The sequence below is a fragment of the Scyliorhinus torazame genome, chromosome 5 (genome assembly GCF_047496885.1).
Source record: "Scyliorhinus torazame isolate Kashiwa2021f chromosome 5, sScyTor2.1, whole genome shotgun sequence".
Taxonomy (NCBI): Eukaryota; Metazoa; Chordata; class Chondrichthyes; order Carcharhiniformes; family Scyliorhinidae; genus Scyliorhinus; species Scyliorhinus torazame.
In genome coordinates, this window is record NC_092711.1 from 170298881 (window position 1) to 170320389 (window position 21509).

Here is a 21509-nt window from a genome sequence, read left to right on the forward strand (position 1 = left end):
AGTTCAGACATGGATCTGCATGAACTGACACCACTTTATTGACAGATTGACAAGATAGTCACTGTACTTGAATCAATGTTATTCACTTTTGGAATTGAATGAATAAAGGGTCAGATTAACTATTTCACAATCACCCAGTATCAAATAGGTCTGTTTAATAGAGAACAGGATTAAACCCAGTGTCCAACATTAGAGGTCTCTGTGGCTGTTAGATGCCTGGTTTCACTGTACAGCTGACGAGCCCACAGCTTCAGTGAACTCGTCTACCCAGGGTCTGTTTCTAAATCCTCATCACAACATATTACCTGGTTAGCTATTGTATATATCATCATGGTCAGACAGCTCACACAAAGCTCAACCAGAAACAACGATTCTTCTTTCTACTGATCCCAGCTCCTACAAGGGGTCACAGCATCTCCAGCCCTCAGCTCTGTTACTGGGCTGTCATTGACATGAGCAACAGACAGACAGCAAGTTGCCTGAGGCTGAATGGGAAGTTGAAACTTGTGACTTAAAACCAACTGTGTAAGATCTCTGAAAAGATCAGGAATTTTATAAGATAAATTCTAAACCCAGTGAACAAATTAATGAGTCATAAGACAAAAACTTCAGGTTTTATGACTTTTACTGCAACAAACTAGAAGCAACAATGCCTTAACACTATTTTAATAGGGAACGTATCCCTTGAACTATAAATAGAATGTTGCCCTTTTACTTTTCAAGACAATCAAAAATCACACTCCATGGTTTCGTCGCTGAAGTTGTCACTCAATTCTCCTGGAACCAGCCCAATGTGATTCTTCATTCCTGTGTTTACTTCCATTCTGTTCCTTTACCTGACTGGCAACCCTTAACCCCAGAAGTGTATTTTGCAGTGATGGTTCTCCTGATGATATTCAGGTCCTGATAAACCAAGTGACTCTTCCAAATCCTGAAGTGGCATTCATTTTTTTTCTGCAAATCTTCATCTAATATCCTGTAAAAGGAATTTATAAATGGAAATTGAGAACAGGCAATTCTAGTTTCCATCCAACACTCTCCCTCCATTCTCACTCTGCTGTAATATTAATCCTCCTAATTCTCTAAAGGTGCTGATTCAGGCTGACTGACAGATCCCTGCTCACTGCTTCCCATCTTGGAGAGGTCTGAAAATCTCCTTGCAGACTGCCAGACAGAAATATGTCTATATTACTGAACTCAAAATGTGTGGAACATACAGACTAGATTCACTTCCTTTCTCTACAGTTGCTGCAAGTTACCAATGACCCATCAGGGTGAGAAAAGAAATGGAAAGATAAAGTAGACTTGGAGCGGCTGCTGCCTCTTGTGGGGCATTCCAGAACGAGAGGTAATAGTCTTACGAAAAGCGGTAGCAAATTCAAAACAGTTTTAATTTAAAAAAATAATAATTTAGAGTACCCAATTATTATTTTTCCAATTAAGGGGCAATTTAGTGTGACCAATCCACCTACTCTGCACATCTTTGGGTTGTGGAGGTGAAACCTACGCAGACACGGGGAGAAAGTGCAAATTCCACACAGTGACCCGGGGCCGGGATCGAACCCAGGTCTTCAGCACCGTAGACAGCAGTGCTAACCACTGGGCCACAGTGCTGCCCTATTCAAAACAGAGTTGAGGAAAAACTGTTCCTCCCATGGGCTGTGAATCTGTGGAATTCACTACCCCAGATGCGGTGGAGCTGGGACAGTGAGTACATTTAGGGAGAAGTTAGACAGATTTTAAATTGGGTTGAAGGGTTCTGAAGAACTCTCAGGACGGTGGAGATAAGGCCAGGATGAGATCAGCCATGACCGAATGGCGGAGCAGACTCGATGGGCCAAATGGCCTAATTCTGCTCCTGTATCTTATGAACTTCTGAAAGGGGAGACATTGATTTGCTCCCAGATGTTGCCCAGAGGAGGAACTTTTAGTCTGAAACTCATTGTCCAACCTCCACATTGTGACATCACAAAGAGCTCACACTCTAAATCAGCCAATAGGAATCAATCCGCTCCGCAGTGACGTCACTGCATTAGTGCGCACACGCCGGCGCGTTGACACGCGAGCCCCGCCCCCACCCTTTGTTCCCTCTCCCCCAACACAGCCTCGAAACGGATTCCAGGCAACCGGCTGACAGTTCCGGCCGTCGGTGATTTCCCCGCCCCTGACCTGGAGCTGCGCATGTCTCAGCGAGAGGGGAAGCTGCGCATGCGCAGTGGAGCTCATTTCCGCTGACATTTCCGCTCAGGTGTTGACTAATGGAAATACTTGGAGGACCGGAAAGACTCTGCCCCTCCGCCAATCCGAGCTTCCCCATTGTTGGACATGGAGGTTTCTGCCGAGCGAAGCTGTTGTTCCTTCAACCCGGAATGAGCTGGAGCTGCACACAGACTCCTATTTCCAACAACTGTGAGTAAAACACTTTCTTTTCTCCCCCTTTCCATTTCTTTTCTCATTCTGACCTTCAACTGGTCACTTGCAGCAACTGAAGGGAAAGGAAGTGAATCCAGGGAGGGTGCAGACTCTGGAAAGGTTTGTCCAGGTCTCTCTCTCTCTTAAAGACATCGTTTGCTCCCTCAGCTTGACACATTTATTTGTCTGGCTAAAAGGATGTTCACAATTAAAGGGCTGGTTTCTCCAGGAGATGGCTGGCATTTAAGGGGTCAGTAAACAGGCCAAGTCCAACACAGCCAATTACTTCCCTGTCGGAATACTCTCCATCATCAGCAAACTGATGGAATGAGTCATTAAAGGTCCTATTAAGTGGCACTTATTCTGCGATAACCTGCTCCAGGAAGCTCAGTTTGGGTTCCGCCAGGGTCACTCAGCTCCTGACCTCATTACAGCCTTGGTTCAAACTTGGACGAAAGAGCTGAATGCCAGAAGTGAGGTGAGAGTGACTCCTCTTGACATCAAGGCAGCATTTGACTGAGTATTGCATCAAGGAGCCCCAGCTAAACTGGAGTCAATGGGAATCAGGGGATAATTCTTCACGGGTTGGAGTCATACCTGGCACAAAGGAAGATGGTTGTGATTGGAGGTCAGTCATCTCAGCTCCAGGACATCACTGCAGGAGTTCCTCAGGGCAGTATCCTAGGCCCAACCACCTTCAGCTGCTTCATCAATGATCTCCCTTCCATCATAAGGTGAGAAGTGGTGATGTTTGCGGATGACTGCACAATGTTCAGCACAATTCTCAACTCCTCAGATAATGAAGCAGTCCATGCCCAAATTCAGTAAGACCTGGACAATATCCAGACTTGGGCTGATAAGTGGCAAGTTACATTCGCGCTACACACGTGCCAGGCAATGACCATCTTCGAAAAGAGAGGATCTAACCACCACCCCTTGACATTCAGTGGCATTCCCATCGCTGAAACCCGCACAACCAACATCCTGGGGGTTACCATTGATCAGAAACATAGCCATATTAATAATGTAGCTACCAGGGCAGATCAAGGGCTGGGAATCCTACGACAAGTAACACGCTTCCTGATACCCCAAAGCCTGTCCACCAGACATCTACAAGCACAAGCCAGCAGTGTAATGGAATGCGCTCCACTTTGCTGGATGAGTGCAGCTCCAACAACAAAGAAGCTTGACTCTATCCAGGACAAAGCAGCCTAATTGATTGCACCCCCTTCCATAAACATTCAAACCTTCCACCACCTTCCAAACAGTAGCAGCTGTGTATACCATCTACAAGATACACTGCAGTAACTCATAAAGGTTCCTCAGACAGCACCTTCCAAACCCACAACCACTACCATCTAGAAGGACAAGAGCAGCAGATACGTGGGAACCTCACCACCTGGAGGTTCTCCTCCAAGTTACTCACCACCATGACTTGGAAATATATTGCCGTTCCTTCACTGTCCCTGGGGCAACATCCTGGAATTCTCTCCCTAACAGCACAGGGGATGTAGGGCAGCATGGTGGAGCAGTGGTTAGCGCTGCTGCCTTACGGCTCCGAGGTCCCAGGCTCAATGCCGGCTCTGGGTCACTCTCTGCGTGGAGTTTGCACACACTCCCCGTGTTTGCGTGCGTTTCACCCCCACAACCCAAAGATGTGCAGGGTAGCTGGATTGGCCACGCTAAATTATTCCTTAATTGTAAAAAATGAATTGGGTACTCTAAATTTATAAAAAACAAATGAAAAAAAAATGCACAGTGGATGTACCTACACCTCCAGGACTGCAGCAGTTCAAGAAGGCAGCTCACCACTACTTCGGAAGGGCTACTGGGGAAGGGCAATAAATGCCGGCCTGACCAGCATTGTCCACATCCTGTAAATTAATTTTTAAAAATTTAATATCGGACAGAGATATGTCTAGTGTTGTTATATGGTATGTATTGTGGATATTATTGATGGTTCTGTAATAAAATACATCCATTATTATTTCTAGTTTTGTAAATAGTACTGTACCTACATTATATATTTCCAGTCATACAGTCATTGCAGCACTGACAGAATCCATTTGGTAACTCAAGTTAATGCTGACTCTCTGTACAGCAATCCAGTCAGTCCCATTCCCCCTCGATATCCCTGTTCCCCTGCAAGTTTATTTTCTTCAAGTGACCATCCTATTTTATTTTAAATTATTGATCATCTCGACTTCCACAAACCTTGTGGGCAGTGAGTTCCCTGTCATGACCACTCCATGACTAAATAAAATTCTTCCTCAGATTTCCCCATCTCTAATCAGTAAATGTACTTACATGGAGATTCTCTACTCTTGTACAGGTTTTAGTGAGTTTAGATTTGTTGATCAGCACCTTGAGGAAAATTGTGAGGGAAAGTAAGTGAATACAGTCTGTATATTACACACATTTTTCATTGAGTATTATAGACATATATGTCTGGCAGCCTGCATGAAGATTTTCAGGTCTCTGTGTCCAGGACAGAAAGCAGTGAGCTTGGATCTGTCAATCAGCCTGAATCAGCACCTTCAGGAGAATTGGGAGGGTGAATATTAGATGCAGCAGAGTGAGAATGGAGGGAGAGTGTTGGGATTGAGATTTAGAGCATTTCAGGGAAAGAGAGAGGAAAGAATGTTCGATAGACACTAGAATTGTCTGTTCTGAATTTCTATCCTGTACTGACAATGATTACTATTGTAAAATCTGTTTTCAGGAAGTTCGAACGAGAGGCGTTTGAGGCCGATATCTCAAACTAAATATCACGTCAAGAACTGACTGAGTCACTTAATTCTTGGGATCATCGGCCTTTGAATCTAGAAGGAGAAATGTTTGTCTATTCTGTCTGCTTCAAGAGATTTTAAACAACAGTGTGACTGGAAAAGCATCGAGACACACACACCCATGTGAGACTGTTACAGAGCACTGACTGTGGAAAGAGCTTTAAGCAGTGACACAGCCTGAAAACATACAACACCATTCACAGCAGGGAGAGACTGTATAGGTGTTCTGTGTGTGGATGACGCTTCAACTGATCGTCCAACGCGGTGAAACGCAAGATCACCCGGACCATGGAGAAACCATGGAAATGTGAGGATTGTGGGAAGGGATTCACAGCCCCACACGTGCTGGCAAGGCATCAACGCAGTCACACTGGAGAGAGGCCGTTCACCTGCTCTCAGTGTTTAAAGGGATTCACTGACATTGGCAGCCTGCGGAGACACAAACTAGTTCACACTGGGGAGAGACCGTTCACCTGCTCTGACTGTGGGAAGGGATTCACTCGGGTATCCCACCTGCAGACACACCACCGAGTTCACACTGGAGAGAGGCCTTTCACTTGCTCTGTGTGTGGGAAGGGATTCATTGACATTGGCAATCTGCGGAAACACAAACGAGTTCACACTGGAGAGAGGCCTTTTACCTGCTCTCAGTGTGAAAAGGGATTCACTGACATTGGCAGCCTGCGGAGACACAAACGAGTTCACACTGGGGAGAGGCCTTTCACCTGCTCTCAGTGTGAAAAGGGATTCACTAACATTGGCAGCCTGCGGAGACACGAACGAATTCACACCGGGGAGAGGCCATTCATCTGCACTCTGTGTGATAAGGGATTCACTCGGTTACCCCACCTGCAGACACACCAGCGAGTTCACACCGGGGAGAAGCCGTTCATCTGCACTCTGTGTGATAAGGGATTCACTCAGTTACCCCACCTGCAGACACACCAGCGAGTTCACACTGGGGAGAAGCCGTTCTTCTGCACTGTGTGTGATAAAGGATTCACTCGGTTATCCCACCTGCAAGCACACCATCGACTTCACACGGGGGAGAAGCCGTTCATCTGCACTGTGTGTGATAAGGGATTTGCTCAATTATCCAGCCTGCTGAAACACAATGTCACTCACACCAAGAGCAGGCCCTTTAAATGCTCTGACTGCAGGAGGAGTTTCAAAAGCTCACAGCTACTGATGTCCCACCAGCGCGTTCACTCTGTGGAGCGACCGTTCAGCTGCTCTCATTGCACAAAGAGCTTTAGAACCTCATCCAACCTGATGAAACACGAGCGAGGTCACACCGGGAAGAGCCCGTTCACCTCTCCGACAGGGAAAATATTCACTTGGTCATCACTTGCTGAACCACAATGTCACTCACAGCAATGAGAGACCCTTTAAATGCTCCAACTGTGGGAGTGGGTTTAAAAGCTCTCGGGTACTGATGTCCCACCAGCGCATTCACACTGAGGAGAGACCGTTCAGCTGCTCTCACTGCACAAAGAGATTTCAAACATCATCCACATTGCGGAGACACCAGCGAGTTCACACTGGAAAGAAGCCATTCACCTGCTCTCACTGTGGGGAGGGATTCACTCAGTCGTCCAACCTGCTGAGACACCAAAGGGTTCACAAGTGATCTTGGGTTAGATTCTGCTGTTAATCACATCCAGGACTGAACCTGGAGTGGGTGGAGGGGTTTGCCTCCTCGTCAACTGGTGCTCGGATGTGGCGACCCTGGCAAACTACTGCTGCCCGTCCTGGAATACCCAACTGTGAAGTGCCATCCATACTACTTTCCACAGAGTTCACTTCTGCCATCATCACGGCGGTCTACATCCCACCCCAGGCGGAAGTGAAGAAGGCGCTTGATGAATTGTAACTACTATAAATAACAATTAAGCAGAATACCCGGAGGCCTTGTTCATCGTGGCCGGGGACTTTAACCAGGCCAACCTCAAGAGTGTACTGCCAAAATTCCACCAAAACATCTCCTGTCCCAACAGGGGCCCCAACATCCTTGACCACTGCTGCACAAACATCAAGGGTGCCTGATGATCCATCTCCTGATTGCACTTCGGAAAATCGCACCACAAGACGGTGCTCCTTCTCCCGGCATACAAGCAGAAATTGAAGCGGAGAATCCGATTAAGAAGGTCGTGCAGTGCTGGTCCGAGGCAACAGAAGAGCTCCCACGTGACTGCTTGGAGTCAGTGGACTGGTCCATATTCAAGAACTGAGCAGCCAACCTAAACGAGTATGCCAGCACCATCACAGACTTCATCAGCAAGTGTGTAGAAGATTGTGTGTCAAAGAAGGTAGTATGTACGTTACCCAACCAGAAACCGTGGTTTAATCGGGAGATTCACTCCCTGTGGAAGGCATTGTCAGAGGAATTCAAGACCGGCGACCCTGACCTAATCAAGAGATCTAGGTATGACCTCCGCAAAGCCATCATGGACTCCAAGAGACCACACCAGGACTCCAAGGGACAGTACCAGACTAAGCTCGAATCACAGATTACCGACATGGACTCTCGTGGTTGTGGCAAGGCTTAAACAACATAATGGGTGCAAAGTAAAGCCGAGTACAGTCTTCAGCAACAGCGCAGCACTCCCCGACAAACTCAATGCATTCTGTGCTTATTTCGAGCAGGAAACCAACAAACTGCCCCAGGAGCCTTGGACACGCCCATACCCACCGTCACAGCCTCCAAAGTCAGATTGGCCTTCTTGAAAGTGAACCCTCGGAAAGCGACAGGTCCTGACGGAGTCCCTGCCATGCACCCAGATCCAGCGTAGACCAACAGGCAGGTGTGTTCGCGGACATCCTCAACCTCTCCCTACTCCGTTCTGAGTTTCCCACTTGCTTCAATAAGACCACCATCATACCGGGGCCAAAGAAGAATCAGGCAAATCTCCTACGAAAGGAGATTGGGGAAACTAGGCCTCTTTTGTCTGGTGTTTCGAGGAATGAGAGGGGATTTCATTGAAACTTACAAAATCCATAAAGGAATAGACAGGGTGGGTGCAGGTGAGAGGTTTCCCCTGGTTGGAGAGTCTGGAACCAGGGGACACAATTTCAAAATAAAGGGGAAGCCACTTAGGACCGGTCTCGGAGGAGACATTTCTTTACTCAGAGGGTTGTAAATCTTTGGAATTCTCTACCCCAGAGGGCTGTGGAAGCTCAGTCACTGAGTGTGTTTAAAGCAGAGACTGACAGATTTCTGTTTTTTGTTTAATAAATTTAATCGTACCTAATTATTTCTTTCCAATTAAGGGGCAGTGTAGCGAGGCCAATTCACCTCCGCTGCACGTCGTTTTGGGTTGTGGGTCTGAGACCCAAAAGACACGAGGAGAATGTGCAAACTCCACACGGACAGTGACCCAGGGCCAGGATCGAACCCAGGTTCTTTGTGCGTGAGGCAGCAGTGCTAACCACTGGGCCACCGTGCTGCCCAACTGACAGATTTCTAAATATCAATAACACAAAGGGATATGGGGATAGCGTGGGGAAAAAGACATTGAAGTCATGATCGTATTGAATGATGGAGCAGGTTCGATGGGCTGAATGACTAACTCCGGCTCTGGTGATATAAAGATAGGAAGGAAAGTAAATTGTGAAGAGGACATAAGGAGGGTACAAAGTGATATAGATAGGTTACGTGAGTGGGAAAATATCTGCCAAAAGGAGAATAATGTGTGGAATATGTGAAATTATCCATGTTGGCCAGAAGAATAAAAAAGCTTCTTATCGAAATGGTGAGAGATTGCAGAGCTCCGAGATTCAGAGGGATCTGGGTGTCCAAGAGCATGAATCACAAAAGGCGAGTATACAGGTACAGCAAGTAATTAGGAAAGCTAATAGAATGTTATTGTTTGTTGTGAGGGAAACTGAATACAAAAGTAGGGAGGTTATGCTTCAGTTATACAGGACATTGGTGAGACCACATCTGGAGCACTGTGTACAGTATTGCTCTCACTTAAGGAATGATGTCAATGTGTTGGAAACAGTTCAGAGAAGGTTTACTGGACTCATACCTGGAATTGGAGGCTTGTCTTATGAGGAATGATTGGACAGGCTTGGCTTGTGTCCGATGGAGTTTAGGTGACTTGATTGAACCGTATAAGATCCTGAGGAGCCTCGACAGGGTGGATGTGGAAAGGATGTCTCTTGTGGGAGAATCTAGAAATTGGAGTCACTTTAAAAGTAATAACTTGCCCATTTACGGCAGAGGAGAACTTTTTTCTCTTCAGAGGGTCGCGAGTCTTTGGAACTCTCTTCCTCAAAGGGCAGTGGAAGCAGAGTCTTTGAATATTTTGAAGGCAGAGCTGGATAGAATCTTGATAGGCAAGGGGGTGAAAGGTTATCGGGGGGTTAGCAGGAATGTGGAGTTGAGGTTACAATCAGATCAGCCGTGAACGTATTGAAAGGTGGAGGAGGCTCGAGGGGCCGAGTGGCCTACTCCTGCTCCTAATTCGTATGTTATCACATCCTTTATAATAGATTGTAGCATTTTCCCTCCTACTGATGTCAGACTAATTGGGCCTGTGGTTCCCCGTTTTCTCTCTCTCCTTCCTTAAATATTGGGGTTACATTTACCACCTTCCAATCTGCAGGAACCATTCCAGAATCTATAGAATTTTGAAAAATGACCACCAATGTATCCACTATCTCTACAGCCGCCTCTTTCAACACTCTGGGATGTAAAGCATCAGCTTTTGGGGATTTATTAACTTTGAACCACATTAATTTCTCAAGTACTACTTTTTCACGAATACTAATCTCCTTCAGTTCCTCGTGCTCACTAGTCCCTTGGTTCTCTCGTGTTTTTGGGCCGATTTCATGTCCTCCATGAAGACAGACACACATTGTTTAGATTCTCTGCCATTTCATTGTTCCCCATTATAAACTCTCCTCTCTCTGCACGGAATGGACCCACATTGGCCTTTGCTAATCTTTTCCTTTTCACATTTTAAAGGAGCTATTCCAATCGTTTTTTATGTTTCTCGCCAGTTTGCTCTCATATTCAGTTTTCTCTTTTTGAGTTTCTTGATCCTCCTTTGCTGAATTCTAAGACAAGTTTCCAATCCTCAGGGTTACACTTAATTTTGGCAACTATACGAGTGATAAGATCGCTTATTTTATCTTCAAATAACAGCCCAAGATCGGGTTGATTGGAGGTGTCCAAAAATGCAACTTTATTGCTAATTATCCACCTTGATTCTCTTACATAAAAATGAATCAAAACGTAGATCAAATAAAACATCAAAATATAATAGAGAGTTAAAAATATCAGAAAACTTTAGGAAATCAATACTTGGTTCAGAATTTCTTAAAGCATGAATACAGAACAAACTTTAGTCATGAAACTTTATTCTTAAAGAAATTCTTATCAATGGTCTAACCCCTTATTGGTTTCAAATTCTCAGCTGAGGCTTCCTGATTTTATTCAAAAAATTCTGTCACTTGGAGCATGATTTGTTATCCAGGCATTGGTCATTACTTAAGATTCATTAATGTCTATCAAATTAATTAAATGTCGACATGTTCCTGCCACGTGTACCAATCCTCTGAAGATAAGATGTTCTGCATTAACCTTACTTGTCGCTAAGGCTTTGCTATATTTGGAAATGTTTCTGTTGCTGAGGCTGCAATACTTTTTCATTACTAGATGTATTTGTAGAACAATGGTTTATTCATTATAAGGTCTTTTATTCAACTTTTCGTGAAGCAGTGTTAGATTCTGACACATATTAAGTTGCTTGCACAGCAATTCTCATTTTATCTGAAACAATGTCTTTGCCTTGTGGATATTCCATTTTCTATCTATATATTGAATTTAAGAATTATACTGCATCAATTCTTAAAGATTACCAATAAATCAGTGAAGCAATAAATCTGTAATCTATCAATGAGTCTCTTCCTTTGACCTAATGGAATCTTTAATTTTTCTTGTTACAAGAGTCCACTGGAGGCAAAGTCGTGAGACCGGCCAGTCCAGCAGAAAGAAACCCTCCCACCCTCCCACTTCACCAATGTCAGAATGAACAAAATGCAGTCCTGGGTGTAATTGAGAGCAGAAACAATAACAACAGAATCCAACCCCTGTAATCAATTGTGAACTTGTTGCTGTCTCAGCAGGTACGAGGAAACACAGACTCCCTTCCCACACTCGAGAGCAGGTGAACGGCCTCTCCCCAGTGTGAACTCGCCCGTGGGACATCAAGCTAGATAATTGATTGAATTCCTTCCCACACTCGGAGCAGCTGAATGGCTTCTCCCCAGTGTGAACTCGCTGGTGTCTCCGCAGTGTGGATGATTCACAGAATCCCTTCCCACACTGAGAGCAGATGAACGGCCTCTCCCCAGTGTGAAGTGGGTTCCCTTATCTGATTGACAGATTCATGTGCAGGCTGAATCATTGAGTGAATCCCTTCCCACATTTAGAGCAGATGAATGGCCTCCCCAGTGTGAACCCTCTGGTGTGTTTGCAGGGTGAATGACTGACTGAATCCTTTCCCACAGAGAGAGCAGCTGAATGGTCTCTCCCCAGTGTGAATGCGCCAATGAGCTTTCAGTGCAGATGGGGCTTTGAATCCCTCACCACAGTTAGGCATTTCCACTGTTTCTCCATATTTTGGGTCTCCTTGTGTCTCCCTAGGTCAGACAATTGAAGCCTTACCCACACACAGAACACGTGTACGGTCTCTTCCCGCTGTGAATAGTGCGATGTTTTTTTCAGGCTGTGTAACTGTTAAAGCTCTTTCCACAAGTCAGTGCTCTGGAACACACTCACTCGGGTGTGTGTGTCTCGGTGCTTTTCCAGTCACACTGATCTTTAAAATCTTTTGAAGCTGACAGATAAGACCAGCATTGCTCCTTCAAGATTCGAAGGCCAATGATATTCAGGTACCAAAGAATTGAGTGACTGTCAGATCCAGACAACATGTATTAGATTTCTGTCTGTAATTCGTCCTCTTCAAATCTCCTGTTAAAACAATTTACAAAATACATCACTGTCAGTACAGGATAGAAATTCAGAACAGACAATTCTAGTTCTTCTGGAACATTCTTTCCACTCATTCCCCAAATGCTGTAAATCTCCATCCCACACACTCTCCCTCCATTCTCACTCTGCTTTATCTAATATTCACCCTCCCAATTCTGCTGAAGGTGCTGATTCAGGCTGATTGACAGATTCATGCTCACGGTTTCCTGTCCTGGACACAGCGACCATAACAAATAGGAGCTGCGGTCAGCCATTTGGCCCTTTGAACTTGCTCAATCCTGTAATGAGCCCAATGGCCGATCTAGCTCAGCACCATTTCCCCACACTATCCCCCATATTTGGTGACTTCAACATCTTGAAACTTATCAATCTCGATCTGGAAAATACTTGATGACTGAGGCTCCACAGTCCTCTGGAGTAGAGAATTCCAAAGCTTCATCATATCCTCAAGTGAAGAATTCACTCCTCATCTTAATTTTTCAGTCCATTTTCCTACCTGTTCCCCGTGACCCTCAACTCCCTCACCAATCATAAATCTGTCTAGTTTCACGGCGCCGAGGTCCCAGGTTCGATCCGTGTGGAGTTTACACAAAATCCCCATGTCAGCGTGGGCCTCATCTCAACAACCCAAAGATGTGCAGAGTAAGTGGATTGGCCATACTAAATTGTCCCTTAATTGGAAAAAACATGAATTGGGTACTTTAAATTTAAAAAAAGATGTTTTGGTGAGGGGGGGGGGGGGTCACAATCAAATCCAATTACTAGCAGCATGTACTTTGTGTCATGTTGAGGTCAATGTCCACCCCCTCACTTTTCCTCCCAGTTGCAGGAGGTTGGAGACTGGGCTCCTGGAGAATTAATGGTGGCCGCAGTTCCCACAATTCCTCCCGTGCTGAAGAAACTGCTCTATCCACCGCACGGGAGAGCGGGTGACCGGAACTGCACATGTCCAAGGGAGAGAGGCCCTCAATTGAAAAAAAAGATTGGGCACATTAAATTCAAAAAAATAATTCAGTCCAATTCATCCTTGAATATATTGAATGACTCCCAGACTCCACTGGTCCCTGGGGGAAAATTATTCTGGAGATTAACACCCTCTGAGAGAAGAGATGACTGGAAATATATAACGTGGCTACAGTACAATATTACAAGACTAGAAATAATAATAAATGTACTTTACATAACCATAAATAATATATCTAATCTGTACCATAGAACAACACTGGATATTTCTCTGTATGATATTAATTTCCTGTCCCCTTAAATGTCAGCCATCCCCGGGGGAAAGCAGCCCTTTAATTGTGAACATTAGGAAAGAGACCATCCTTTTAGCCAGACAAATAAATGTGTCAAGCTGAGGGAGCAAAGGATGTCAATGACTTTAAGAGAGAGAGACCTGGCCAAGCTTTGCAGAGTCTGCACCCTCCTTGGATTCACTTCCTTTCCCTTCAGTTGCTGCAAGTCACCAATTGAAGGTCAGAATGAGAAAAGAAATGGAAAGGGGGAGAAAAGAATGTGTTTTACTCACAGATGTTGGAGACAGGAGGACGTTTCAGTAGTTGTGAAGCTCAATAGTCATTCATACAAACCCGCGCTCTGATTGGTTGGAGGACCAGAGTCTTTCCATTCCTCCCAGTTTCTCATTGGCGAACACCTGAGCAGGCAGGTCAGAGGGTGGGCTCTCCTCTGCGCTGCGCAGTTCCCTGTCTCCCTTGGTCATGCGCAGTCCCGGGCTGGGTGGAGATAGCGATCACCGAGCGGCTTCTCGATCTGGCCCGAAGCGTCAGCCGGTTGCCTGGAAACCTTGTCTGCTGATGTGCATGGGGGGGCGGGGGCGGGCCGCCGTGTGCGCCCGCCGGGCCTGCGCACTGGAGCCCGGAGATGTCACCGCGGAGCAGTGATTCAGGCAGGGCTCCATTGGGACGTCACAATGACTCAGAGGGGCGTTCCCAGCACACAGTCCCCATTGGGAGCAACATCCCTGGTCACAGAAACAAAATACTCTTAATTGGACAACAGCTCAGCGTCGGGAGGTCAAATACGCGCCCACCCCGACGAGGGTCGAGGTCTGCCCCTTCATTGTCTCCATGAGGGAGATTGGCCAATAGGAACCTGTGGAGGACCGGATAGGCGCTGATCCTCCAGCCAATCAGAGTTTGGGGCCTGTGTCACTGGCTGCACGGAGTTTCCTTTACTGTCTGCCCAGCAAACCTGCTGCTCCTCTCGCTTCACACAGACTGAAACTGCCTCTAACCCTTGTAAGTAAAACACTTTCTTTTCTCCCCATTAAATTCATGTTCTCATTCTCACCTTCACATGGTGACTTGTTTAAATCCTCAGGCCCAGATGAGATGTTTCCCAGGCTGCTGTGGGCCGCAAGAGAGGAGATTGCAGAGGCTCTGAGAATAATTTTCAAATCTCTGGTCACAGGAGCGGTGCCAGAGGAAGGAGGACAGATAATGTGGTGCCATTATTCAAGAAGAGAAGTAGGGTAAATCCAGGAGATTACAGACCAGTGAGTTTAACGTGAGTGGTCAGGAAATAAATATCCTGAGGGACAGAATTAATCTCTGTTGCGGAGGCAAGAATTAATCAAGGATAGTCAGCATGGCTTTGTCAAATAATTTTATAATTTGGAGTTTTAAAATAATTTTTATTAAAGAAAAGGAAAGATTATGTCTTATAAAGACCAACCCAAACAAAGGCTGGAATAGGTTTCTGAGCAGCAATAGCAGTGCCTCTGGTTCTGCTCCAGAACAAGGAGATGGAGCAGAGGTTGTGGACAGGGCACGTTCTGCACAATGTCCTCTGCCAATTTGGAGACTTGGAGTCAGACCTCTACATGCTGCTTGACAGTGAAGGGGACTGACTGTCTGACAAGCCAGCCAATCCACTCAGCATCTCAATGTACACCCTCACCAGTGCCTATTAAAATCCTCATCTGATCCACCCATAGCACCACCCATCTGTGACCTCACCCTCCAATGAACTGGCAAGCAAACTATATTTCACCCTGACCTGGATCCAGTTCCAGTGTTTCACCACAGCTGATCCCAACTCTATCGTGGCCGCTAAGTTTGTGCAGTGTCGTATCTGAGCTGGTGGCAGAGAGGGACAGATCAAATGGCTATGTGTCTTCATGAAGTGCTGAACTGTTGCACTCTCTTTTCATCTTTGACCTGCTGTGGCTGAACAGGCAGCATTTTCACGATGGGCCGAAGGGCAGCTTTCTGTGCTGTAAAACTCTATGACTCTAAGTTTTTGGGTCTCTGAAAGCAAGAAATCAGAAAGGGAAAGTTGGTTTGAAGGAAGAGAGTGGGGGGTTGGAAAGGAAGAGATCTAAGGTGTACACTTTGTGGAGTTTGCTCGTTCTCCCCCTGTCTGCGTGTTGTTATGGGTCAGAGTTTAGAGAACCCCAAAGTGTAGCATGGAGTTCAACTGACCCACAACTTTTAATAGATTGTGGTGTGGGGAGCACACGGCTCACTCTACAGCTGTGATACAGCATAAATGGACAAGTATTTTTTTAAACAAAACTATGTTTATTCTATCAACTCAAGTTAACCTTTTTAAAACAACCATTGAATATCTGAACACCCATTAATTCAAAGATAAGCCCCAAAGACTAGGTAATAGTTTCAGCTGTCCTTTTAACATCCAAATGACTTAACCAGCCTTCAATCAGGAGCACATTAGGTTACATTCAATATATATAGTGAGAAAGAGTTCAACCGTACTGCTGCTTTTGGTTACTTCAGCTACAGCCCCTTTGTTTTCTTCATGCAGCTCCCTGAAAACAAACACACCCAAGCTGCTCTCTCAAACTGAAACTCAAAAAGCAGAAGTAGAGCTCCGCTCCCCCCACACTCTGACATCACTTCAGGAACATGAGCAGTTCCATTTCTTAAATGTACATTTCTTAAACACCCATTTCTTAAAGGTACTCTCACATGACAGGGAGTTTCCTCCAGGTGCTCCAGTTTCCTCCCACAGTCCAAAGATGTGCAGGATAGGTGGATTGGCCATGAACAACTGCCCCTTAGTGTCCAAAAGGTAGGTGGGTCTAAGGGAATAGAGATGGGGAGTGGACCTGGGTAGCATGCTCTATCGGAGGGTCGGTGCAGAAGGATTCTGTGGATTCAATTTCATTTGAATTTTCCGAGTGTGTAGTTGAGGGTAGTGCAGGTGATAATAATCTTTATTGTCACAAATAGGCTTACATTAACACTGCAATGAAGTTACTGTGAAAATCCCCAAGTCGCCACATTCTGGCGCCTGTTCAGGTACACTCAGGAGAATTCAAAATGTCGAATTCACCTAACAAGCACGTCTTTCGGGACTTGTGGGAGGAACCCACGCAGACACGGGGAAAACGTGCAGACTCCACACTTAGTGACCTAAGCCGGGAATCGAACTTGGGTCCTTGGCGCTGTGTAGCAACAGTGCTAACCATTATGTTACCATGTCGTGTTCAGCTAACTGGTCTGTAATTCCGTTTCTCACCCTTCTTAAAAAAGTGAATCCCTTCCCACACTAAGAGCAGGTGAATGGCCTCTCCCCAGCGTGAACTGGCCGGTGTATCCAATCCTCACCATTGAGGTGATAGTATTTCCAATCAGTAAGGCTACTCCACCCCCTCTGCCATATTCTCTGTCCCTCCTGTAAACTTTATAACCGGTATATTTGGTACCCAGTCCAGACCGTCCTGCTGCTTGTTTTTGAAACTGTGTTGCGTTCCCCTGAGGCCTTCCCCTCCCCCTCCATTTGTTAGTTTAAAGTCTTTGTGACCTCCCTATTTATCCTTTCCACACTGGTCCCAGATCGGTTCAGGTGGAGACCGTCCCAACGGTACAGATCTCTCCTGTCCCAATACTGATGCCAGTGCCCCATGAAATGGAACCCCTCTTTCCCGTACCACTCCTTTAACCACGTGTTTACTTCCCTAATTTTCTCATCCCTGTGCCAATTTGCACATGGCTCGGTGAATAATCCAGAGATTATAACCCTTGGGACCTGTTCTTTAATTTTGTTCCTAGTTCCTTATATTCCCAAACAGGTCCTCTTTCCGAGTCTTGCTGATGTTGTTTGTCCCAACGTGGACCCCAACAACTGGATCCTCCCCCTCCCTCTCCAATATCCTTTGAAGCTGGTTAGAGATGCCCCTCACCCTGTCACCGGACAGGCAACATACCATGTGGGACTCTCGGCCCTGCTTCCAAAGGATGTTATCAGTTCCCCTAATTATAGAAACCCCGACAACTACCACTTCCTCCCCCCCGCTTGAATGGCCTCCTGTACCAGGGTGCAGTGGTCAGATAGCTCATCCTTCCTACAGTCACTGCTCCGATACCCTGCCCCTCCGAGTCCGCTCCCTTGAGACTCGGCTGTGAATCCCCGAGATAAGGTTTTTGTACTCACAGCTCCGAAACTCCGTCCCTCCGAGTCCACTCCCTGGAGACTAGGTATGGGGAATTGGTCTATACGGCTCTGGTCAGACCCTATTTGGAGTATTATGAGCAATTTTGGGTCCTCTAATCTCAGGAATGACGTATGAGGAACTCTGACGGTTGAGGACTCTGGGTGTGTTAACGTTGGAGTTTAGAAGGATAAGGGGGGGATCTTATTGAAATTTACAGGATACTGCGAGGCCTGGATAGAGTCGACGTGGAGAGGATGTTTCCACTTGAAAGAAAAACTAGAACCAGAGGACACAATCTCAGTCTAAATGGACGATCATTTAAAACAGAGATGAGGAGGAATTTCTTCAGCCAGTGGGTGGTGAATCTGTGGAACTCTTTGCCGCAAAGGGCTGTGGAGGCCAAATCATTGAGTGTCTTTAAGACAGAGATAGATAGGTTCTTGATTAGTAAGGGGATCAAGGGTTATGGAGAGAAGGCAGGAGAATGGGGATGAGAAATGTATCAGCCATCATTGAATGGCGGAGTAGACTCGATTGGCCAAGTGCCCTAATTCTGCTTCTATGTCTTATGGTTCTTGTTGTATTGGAGCTGAGGTATTGGGGAATGAGAGAGGAAAGAATGGTCCAAAGAAATTAGAATTATCTGTTCTGAATTTCTATCCTGGACTGAGTATTGACTTTTGTCAACTCCTTTTACAGATATTACAAGAGGAGGAATTACAGACAGAAATCTCAATTGTCACATCTCGGTCTTACAGAGTCACTCGATACCTTGGGATCTGAGTATCATCGGCCGTTGAATCTAGAAGGAGAATTGTTTACCCAATCTGTCGGCATCAAAACATTTTAAACATCAGTGTGACTGGAAAAGCACCGAGACACACACACCCGAGTGAGAGTGTTCCAGAGCACTGACTGTGGAAAGAGCTTTAACCAGTTACACAGCCTGAAAACACATCGCACCATTCACAGCGGGGAGAGACCATACACGTGTTCTGTGTGTGGACGAGACTTCATGTCCAACATGGAGAGACACGAGGAGATGCAAAACATGAGGAAACCGTGGAAATGTGGGGACTGTGGGAAGGAATACAGAATCCCATCTCAGCTGGAGATTCATCGACGCAGTCATACTGGGGAGAGGCCGTTCACCTGCTGTGTGTGTGAGAAGGGATTCACTCAGTTCTCTAGCCTGAAGAAACACCAACGGGTTCACACTGGGGAGAGGCCATTCACGTGCTCTCAGCGTGGGAAGGGATTTACTCAGTTATCCCACCTGCAGAGTCACCAGCGAGTTCACACTGGGGAAAGGCCGTTCAACTGCTCACAGTGTGGGAAGGGATTCAGTGATTCATCCTCCCTGCGGACACATAAGCGAATTCACACTGGGGAGAGGCCGTTCACCTGCCCTCAGTGTGGGAAGGGATTCCCTTGGTTACCGGAGCTGAAGAAACACCAGCAAGTTCAAACTGGGGAGAAACCATTCACCTGGTCTCAGTGTGGGAAGGGATTCACTCAGTTATCCCACCTGAAGAATCACCAGCGAATTCACACGGGGGAGAGGCCGTTCATCTGCTCCCAGTGTGGGAAGGGATTCAGTGATCCATCCAACCTGCAGAGTCACCAGCGCGTTCATGCTGGGTAGAGTCCGTTCACCTCTCAATGTGGGAAGGGAATACATGATTCATGGCACCTGCTGAGACACCAAGTTCCCAGTTGATTACAGGGGTTGGATTCTGCTGTTATTGTTTCTGCTTCAATTACATCAAGGACAGCATTTTGTTCATTCTAACTGTTGGTAATATGGGGATGGCCGTAGGTTTTCTTTCTGCTGGACTTGGCAGTCTCACCACTTTGCCTCCAGTGGGCTGACGCTCTTCGAGCCTTGTTGCAACTACTTGGTTTAAAATTTCACAAGGATCAGAGTGAAAGGGTGTTTGAAAGTTAGAAGATATTTAGTTTGAATTTCCGTTTGGATGCCCCCAGATCCTGCCACATTGCCATGAAGATGGTGGTTACAAGTTTTTTTTGTTTAATTTATCTGGGTGTTTCTCACAAAAGAAAACTATCAGGGTATGAGGGGCAAGTTGTCTGAGGTGGACTGGGAAACCACATTAAATGATATGATGGCAGACAGGCAATAGCTAATATTTAAGGAATTATTATATATCTACTGGGAGCTCAGTTAGCTCAGTTGGCTGGATGGCTAATCATGATGTGGAGTGACTCCAAAAGCAGGGGTGCAAGTGTCGTACTGGCTGAGGTTATCCATGAAGGGTCCACCTTCTCTACATTGCTCCTCGCCTGAGCTGTGGTGACCCTCAGGTTAAATCACCAGTTATCTCTATCTCTCTCTCTCTCTCTCTCAAAAGGGAGAGCAGCCTATGGTCCTCTGGGACTTTGGCAACTTTCATTTCACATATATAAACCAAATATAGATTACTTTAGGGAACAAAAATCCAACCGGAAAAGTAATGCCACCGTGGCTAACAAGAAAAGTTAAAGATTCCATTAGATCAAAGGAAGAGGCTCATAAAGTGGCCGCAATAGTAGAAAACCTGAGGATTGGGAACTTGTTTTAGAATTTAGCAAAGGAGGACCAAGAAACTGATGAGGAGAAAATAGAATATGAGAGCAAACTGACAATAAACATAAAAAACGACTGGAAAAGCTCCAATAGGAATGTGAACAGGAAAAGATTGGCAAAGACCAATGTGGGTACATTCCAGACAGAGACAGGAGAGTTTATAATGGGGGATAAGGAAATGGCAGAGAAACTAAATGTGTGTTTGTCTTCATGGAGGAAGATACAGAAATTGTCCTAAAAACACGGGAGAACCAAGGGACCAGTGAGCACGAGGAACTGAGATTAGTATTAGTGAAAAAGTAGCACTGGAGAAATTAATGGGGTTGAAAGTTAATAAATCCCCAAAAGTTGATGCTCTACATCCCAGAGTGTTGAAAGAGGTGGCTGTAGAGATAGTGGATACATTGGTGATCACCTTTCAAAATTCTATAGATTCTGGAATGGTTCCTGCAGATTGGAAGGTGGTAAATGTAACCCCCATATTTAAGGAGAGAGAAAACGGGGAACCACAGACCCATTAGCCTGACATCAGTAGGAGGGAAAATGCTAAAATCTATTAGAAAGCATGTGATAACATACGAATTAGGAGCTGGCCACTCGGCCCCTCAAGCCTGCTCCACCATTCAATACGTTCCCGGCTGATCTGATTGTAACCTCAACTCCACATTCCCGCTGTCGCCCAGATAACCTTTCACCCCCTTGCTTGGCAAGAATCCATTCAGCTCTGCCTTCAAAATATTCACAGACTCTGCTTCCACTGCCCTTTGAGGAAGAGAGTTCCAAAGAATCACAACCCTTGGAGAGAAAAAGTTCTCAACTGCCGTAAATGGGCAACTTATTACTTTTAAAGTGACTCCAATTTCTAGATTCTCCCACAAGAGGAAACATCCTTTCCACATCCACCCTGTCAAGGCCCCTCAGGATCTTATACGGTTCAATCAAGTCACCTAAACTCCATCGGACACAAGCCAAGCCTGTCCAATCATTCCTCATAAGACCAGCCTCCAATTCCAGGTATGAGTCCAGTAAGCCTTCTCTGAACTGCTTCCAACACATTTACATCATTGCTTAAATCAGAGCAATACTGTACACAGTGCTCCAGATGTGGTCTCACCAATGTCCTGTATAACTGAAGCATAATCTGTATTATTTTTGTATTCAATTCCCCTCACAATAAACAATAACATTCTATTAGCTCTCCTAATTACTTGCTGTACCTGTATACTCGCCTTTTGTGACTCATGCTCTTGGACATCCAGATCCCTCTGAATCTCAGAGCTCTGCAATCTCTCACCATTG

General features: G+C 45.8%; 3 protein-coding genes across 4 annotated transcripts in view; all 3 read left to right on the forward strand.

Moving 5' to 3' along the window:
- LOC140418035 (uncharacterized) overlaps positions 1-21509 on the forward strand; it is an 87326-nt gene that overhangs the window by 46938 nt on the left and 18879 nt on the right. The window lies entirely within an intron of this gene.
- LOC140420613 (uncharacterized) lies at positions 2257-11222 on the forward strand. The gene is made up of 2 exons (XM_072504605.1): positions 2257-2409; positions 5135-11222. Exon 2 carries the CDS (start codon positions 5490-5492, stop codon positions 6579-6581), a length of 1092 nt encoding a protein of 363 aa, XP_072360706.1. The 5' UTR covers positions 2257-2409; positions 5135-5489; the 3' UTR covers positions 6582-11222.
- On the forward strand, positions 14232-19953 carry LOC140420617 (uncharacterized). 2 transcript variants are annotated; one of them, XM_072504612.1, is made up of 2 exons: positions 14232-14462; positions 18323-19953. In XM_072504612.1, exon 2 carries the CDS (start codon positions 18639-18641, stop codon positions 19266-19268), a length of 630 nt encoding a protein of 209 aa, XP_072360713.1. In that variant the 5' UTR covers positions 14232-14462; positions 18323-18638; the 3' UTR covers positions 19269-19953. The 2 variants fall into 2 exon arrangements, with proteins under 2 accessions (XP_072360713.1, XP_072360714.1); XM_072504613.1 differs by having other exon boundaries at positions 18382-19953.